The 7001-nt window shown below is 39.2% G+C and overlaps 1 protein-coding gene across 1 annotated transcript in view; it reads left to right on the top strand.

Moving 5' to 3' along the window:
* The window catches only part of LOC108975717 (G-box-binding factor-like), a gene marked incomplete at its 3' end in the record, with an annotated part of 59761 nt that extends 53273 nt beyond the window's left edge, over positions 1–6488 (top strand). Inside the window, exon 5 of the mRNA XM_018944411.1 lies at positions 6239–6488. Within this exon, the coding sequence (XP_018799956.1) occupies positions 6239–6488 (250 nt within the window). The remainder of the gene's footprint in view (positions 1–6238) is intronic.
* Positions 6489–7001: the final 513 nt, after the last annotated feature.

Consider the following 7001-nt stretch of genomic DNA (forward strand, 5'->3'; position numbering starts at 1 on the left):
CGGTCTCTTTCGACCAATTCAGCGATTTTATCGCAATTTTCGACGACAGGCCTTCCGGAGCGTGGCGCATCTTCGACCACCTCTACACCAGAACGAAACGTTGAAACCATCTGGTCCATAAACTGCACAAATTTTATTGGCGGCTGGAGATGCATTTTTGCCTTTATCGTAGTAGTACTGTAAAATGTTCCGTATTTTCTCTTTATTTTGTTCCATGTTTGAGACGCTATAACTAACGAACGACTTAAAAGAAGCGACAATCAATAAAACACGTGTTAGCCCGTGAAATGTGCTTTCCAAAAAGGTATAGCATGACCCGATGCGACGAATAAGACTAGAACTACGCGCTCTCAGCGCCAACCAGCGAAAATACCGCAAGACCTTTTTGACAGACTAATATGTGATTTTGGTGGTTGCCATGCCCATCATCCAATTTCAATCCCGGCTCCCTTAAGGCCCTCTTATATATATATATACCCGATTGTAAAATGCAATGACTCCTGCGTATTCAGTTATCGATTTATCATACTTTTAATAGTTTTTATATTCTTGCCAATTGCTACAGAGTATTATAGTTTTGTTCACCTAACGGTTGTACGTATCACATAAAACTAAACGAGGTAGGTATACTATATGTAGGGTTATATAAATAAATGAAAACCAGGTTGACTGTCCGTCTGTCCATCCATCCATCCGCGCAAGCTGTAATTTGAGATATCTTGGATAACTTGGTACGCAGGTTCCTTAGAACAAAATACAAATTCGAATTCGTAGATGAGCGTAATCGGAACACTGTCACGGCCATAAATCGGAATTAACCGAAAACAGGTAAAGTACAATTACTAAGCACTAAATTATGATATAAAGCTGTAACTTGCCACAGAGGATCGCAGTAGGAAGGAGCATCTGCATGGAATTTTTTTTGAAAAATTGCGTGTGGACCCGCCCGCTAATAAGTTTAATGTACATATTTCCTAAACCACTTAAGCTGCAACAATCAAACTTACCGAGTACGATTCTTATAAGAACTTTTACCGACAAAATCAAAATGGATGAAATCGAAGGATAACTCACAACTCGTCAACTCCCCATATAACTGTATTGATAAAAACTCGAAAAGCGCAATAAATCAATAATTAAATTCGCAAGTGGCATTAAATTTTACTATCGCTATGGTTTTAGAAAGCCTTACGGGAGCTGGTGTGAGAATTGGACAATAGGTGTGGCACCGCACACTTATTGGTGAAATCCCATATCTCTGTATTTAGTACACAGCATTCTTCCTACATTATATGTCCCAGTGGGATCGGAATACAACCACGCCTACTTCCCAAATAGTACAATTTTAAAGTCCACTTGATTCGTTTAGATTATATAATTCAAGAAGTGACAAATATAACAGGATAAAACTTTGCAAGAATAATGTCTGTAGCATAGCCAACTTATGACCAAAAAGGGTTTAAATCCAATAAACGTTGTTTAAGCCTCTAGGTACCGAATATTTAGACGCCGGTACCTATAGTTGACTTTTGGTCGAAAATGTCGGTCAATGTATAAGATATATAGCCCCCATATAACAGTATTGTTAAAAACTACGAAAAGCCCAATAAATCAATAACTTAATTCGCAAGAGACATTATGACCTAGAAATATCGCGGGCTAAATGACATGTAGCGAACTGCGGCCGCAAAGATTTCTTTATCTTTGAAATATTGTTCAATAATAAAGATATGTTGTTTTAACGTGTAACGCTCCATTTTTCTAAGCCTAAATTATCATCTGTCGCTTTCTACTTGATACAAATTCAGATTTTCTCACATTTATTTTAAGGCCAAGTTCGCCTGCAGCGGCGCTAAGTTAGTCCAAGTTCGACTTCAAGTCCGATTTTTTGGTAGATAGCAGGGTGATATGATCCGAATAAGCTAATTCTTTTAAATGTTTGTTGAGATTCCAGAGTATACCACGATTGCTCTTTAACGAGTTGTTTAGCACATCGATAAGAGCCATGAGCCACAATTTTTTGGAAAAAAAAATCGCTCTGCTTCAAAATTTATTGCACAACTTTAACAATTTTTGACGCTAGGTGGCATATATCAAAAACACTATTTGGGCATAGTTTTATTTCAGTAACTTAAATAGGGTATACTTCTTCTGTACTGGCGTAGAAACCGCTTACGCAGTTATAGCCGAGTTAACAACAGCACATCAGTCGTTTATTCTTTTCGAAAGATGGCGCCAATTGGAGATTTCAAGCGTCGAATACTTTCAGAGCTGGAGTTTTTTCGCCCATTCGGATTACATGACCTAGCCAGCGTAGCCTCTGTCTTATAATTCGTTGAACTATGTCAATGCCGTCGTATATCTCATACAGTTTATCGTTCCATCGAATGCGATATTCTCCGTGACCAACTCGCAAAGGAATATACATCTTTTGCAGAATGTTGAAAAAAGTGTCTTATAGAGTTTTGTTTTTGTTCGTCGAGAGAGGACTTTACTTCTCAATTGCCTACTTAGTCTGAAGTAACACCTGTTGGCAAAAGATATCCTGCGCTGATTTTCTGGGCTGAAATTGTTGGTGGTGTATATATTGGTGCCTTAATAGACGAAATTATTTACAACTTCGAAGATATATTTAATTTTTCCCTTGTTCACCACCAGGCCCATTTGCTTCGCTGCCTTATCCATTCGGGAGAAAAAAAAATAATGGCGCGGTTGTTAAGGCCAGTGATATTAATATCATCAGCATGCGCAAGCAGCAGTACACTCTTATAGAAGATTGTACCTTCTCGGTTTTGTTCTGAAGCTCAAATTAGAACCTTATACGCGATGTTGAGGCTTATCCCACTTTACTTCTCAATTGCCTACTTAGTCCGAAGTAGCACCTGTTGGCAAGAGTTATCCTGCGTTGGTTTTCTAGGCTGAAATTGTTGGTGGTGTATATATTGGTGCCTTAATAGACGAAATTGTTTACAACTTCGAAGTTATGATTGTCAACAGTGACGTGGGTGCCTAGTCGCGATTGCGACGACTGTTTGTTTGTTGACAAGAGATATATTTCATTTATCCCTTGTTCACCCCCAGGCCCATTTGCTTCGCTGCCTTATCCATTCGGAAGAAAGAAAAAATAATGGTGCGGTTGTTAAGGCCGATGATATTAATATCATCAGCATGCGCCAGCAGCGACGTTGAGGAGGCTTATCCCACAGTAGTTTTCGCAGATTATAGGGTATCCCTTTCTGCGGATTCGGCAAATCACATTTAAATTCCAATCTCTGGGAATCAGTTACTAGATCACCCCTGCGGGTTCTACAAGGGTATGTTCAGGTTTTTAAACCATCTGTTAGTCACCACATTTTTTAGTAAAATTTTCGAGCATAACTCCTATCGGTTGGTCGACTTGTTAAGCTCCTCATACTCACGCAATTCGGCCTCTCTCTTTTTGTATCTTCAAATGCGTCTGGCTTCTCTTTTCAACGGTATCTATTCGATCGCGCACGTATTGTGTTCGATCGTAAAGTAGCGAGGTAGGCAGTGTGTTTTCTCTCCGCTGCGACACGGCACTCTCCGCCGTACCAGCTGTTCTTTTGCATTTTCCGAAAACTAATAATTTCGGTTGCAGCTGTACATAAGGAGCATGAAATGTTCTCCCACAGTTCTCTTACACCGAGTTGTTGACGAATGCTCTCAGAGAGCAGTAGTGCATGCCGAGTAGAAAATCGTTCGGCTATCTGTTATGATTGCAGCTCCTCGACGTCGAGGAGCGTTTTTTGCTGCATAGAGGCACGTCTAGAACACCGGAGAAGTGTCTTCCGTCTATCACAACATGATTGCTCTAGTTGGTGGTGTTTTGATCCCGAGACAGCCAGGTAGCTTAATGTATTTTCTTATGCTTTTACCTAGTACTACAGGTTACCATATTTCGGACCCCGGCGAAGTCGATCAGCCTCAACCCATTTGGGGATGTTTCCTCGTAGAGGCTGAATTTAGATATCTTCCTTGCCCACTCTAGCGTTAAAGTCGCCAAGGACGATTTTGACATCGCAACGGGGGCAGCTCTCATAGGTGCGCTCCAAGCGCTCATAGAATGCATCTTTGGTCACATCGCCATTCTCTTCCATCAGGGCGTGGGTGCAAATCAGCGATATATTGAAGAACTTCACTTTGATGCGGATTGTGTTCACCCACCAGGGTGAATGAGAGTACTCGGCGATTGAATCTCTCTCCCACCTCGAATGACACACCAATCTTGCGCTCCTTTATATGGACACTGTAGTAAATGCCACAAGGACCTACTCTCTCAGTACTTGTCCCGTCAATCGCATTTCTTCAACTGGTGATGTCAGCCGTTATTTTCACGAGGACGTCAACCAGCTGGGGCCGGACATCCCATGGTCGTCATCGAAAGGGGGGTCTCTCATACGAAAAAGTTCGTGCGTTTTCATTGAAGGCGTTTTTTTTTACGTGGTGGGTTCAAAACCCGTCGCACAAACCTGTGGAATGGATATTTCGCCTTCTCACTTCAGCTTGCCGTCAAACGGATGTTCTTTGTCTGCCCAGAGAATAATTGGTCAAAGACCGGAAGTCGTGAGCTCCTTGAGTCATATGTAAAAGAATCGTTTCTGGCCACTGCCAAGTGTATGGTGATCGGAGAACTTTCCTCACTTGCGTGAACTTCTACACATGACTCCATCCTCCATCCTATATATACACTAAAGAAAAAAAGTATATACGTAGGTTGCCTTTTATATTTCGGGATTTGATAACCCTAGTTTTGCAATCTGGCAGCTCACAACTTTATATAAAGTTTGACCTTTTTATGTTACACATGCTCTTTGCCATACTATACGATCCCTATTTGTGCTGAAAATTTTCGAGCGATTATTTTGTACAACTTTCGGCGTGGATTAACTTAGCAATAGTGCATCGATGAACTCAATTCAGTTTGGATTTTCGCATATGCATCCAAAACTAAAAATCAGTTGACGGTATGGGTGTTTCAAGATGGACCAAATCCATGAAAAGTTGTTCGTGCATGAAGTACTTCCACGCTAATGATTACCTCTTTTTGTAACAATTGGAACAATAAAGTTTGAGTGGTATACAACCATCTGATCATCACATCGACTGACTGCAATAGCTTTTTTGAGTACTCAAAACATTAATTTGATGAGTCCTTGGACCGAAAACTTCTTTTTCCGTGCGTAAAACATAAACTATTAGCTCAACGTTCGGCACCTGAATAGACGGTGAATACGTTCAGGATGCATGTTTTGAATATACCGCGTTCAGAGTGTTAAAAATGCTTCGAAAACTGGTTCAAACATGCAACCGTAATACCGAAATGTACCTATACCAATTCCGTTGCAATCGTCAGGGTGCCAAGGAACACAGGTATAAAATTTTACCCAAGTAGTCACCCAGAATTCTATTTATCTCGTCATCCTGATCGTTTACATATAACGCTATTTCTATTAATTATTTCAAGCAACCGTTAGGTGGTCAAAACTGTTATACTTTTTTGCAACATATTCGAGAGTTTAAATATTAACACCAAAATGAAAGCATTGTACATTGTACATTATTCGAATTTACCCATTAAGCATTGATGTCACTACAATGAGATAACTATATTTTTCAACATATCGCCGCTACGTGACGAGCTATGGAAAACTTCTTTTCTTTACAAAATTTGGCATGGAACATTGTGCAAGGCAACAGTTTAATCTCGGAATAAATTGCCATACAAACTAATCAATAAAAATTAGAATTGAGATTTTTGTTTAACTTTTCAACTTACGGAAATACACATGTGAAGGGAATTATAGCTACGGTGCAGCCAAAAATAATACTTCTTATTGTATTATGCATATACGATATATGATTTTACTATATTCAAGTTATTAAATTTTGTTTTCGCATTCTGCAGACATTTAGAGCTCTGCTGCGTATTGTATTGTGTACGAAGTGTATTTTCATTTATATTATTTTCGTTTGAATCTTCAGGTCACGTTACACACATAGCCCTGTATATTTACATGTCACATCCATTTTAAGCATAAATACATATGAACAAGTTTACCTTAAATATATATGTGTATTCCTGAACAAAGTACAAACCTTGGGAAATTAATGAATGAATTAACTTGAAGATACATTTGTGATTTGTTTTTGCATATTTTCATGTTCTCGTCCCCATAATTAATTCGCCGTGCACTGGTGTGCTTATTATGGGTTTCAGCTTTTCATGCACAAAAGCGCTATGCAACAGATACAGCAGATACCTCGCGTCGGCCTCGGTGCTCCTGGAAGTATGGCCGCCGAAAGTAAACCACACCAATGTCAACAATGCATGAAGAGTTTCTCCAGCAATCATCAATTGGTACAGCACATCCGCGTCCACACCGGAGAAAAACCGTACAAATGCTCATATTGTGATCGTAGATTTAAACAGCTTTCTCACGTGCAGCAACATACGCGATTACACACTGGTGAGTAAAAACAAACACAAGTAAGCAAAGTTTTATTTACAAAATAGATGGAATTAGTTAAAAAACATAATTTTTCACAGTCAATATGTGTGTAGACTCGCTCAATTGAAATCAAAGACACTCGAGAAGTAGTAGAGCTGTGAATATATTTAGATATGATACTAGAGGACCCGTCCATGCTTTACTGTGGCTGATACATAGACTACTATTAATACCAACTATTTGATTTCTATTAGTTAGATTATAACTATTAGTTAATGAAATATAGCATTTTGGGTGAAGCAACTTCTGTTAGTTTAAATGAATCAAAAAACATTTCGTGTGTGATAAAGCATTGGTTTTTTGGGGAAGTTGTATTCTAAAATTCCCAATATTTAGAAACTTTATAATTTTTTAGGAAGGGTCAGTTTGAAATTGTACACCTATGCTTCATCGTTCCCCATAAATTTTCAGCCAAATTCGTTGAGCCGTTCTTGAGTTATAAAAATGCTTACAATTTCTCAGCTTCCTTGA

Source organism: Bactrocera latifrons, unplaced genomic scaffold, assembly GCF_001853355.1.
Source record: "Bactrocera latifrons isolate USDA-ARS-PBARC rearing strain unplaced genomic scaffold, ASM185335v1 scaffold_689, whole genome shotgun sequence".
In the NCBI taxonomy this organism is placed as follows: Eukaryota; Metazoa; Arthropoda; class Insecta; order Diptera; family Tephritidae; genus Bactrocera; species Bactrocera latifrons.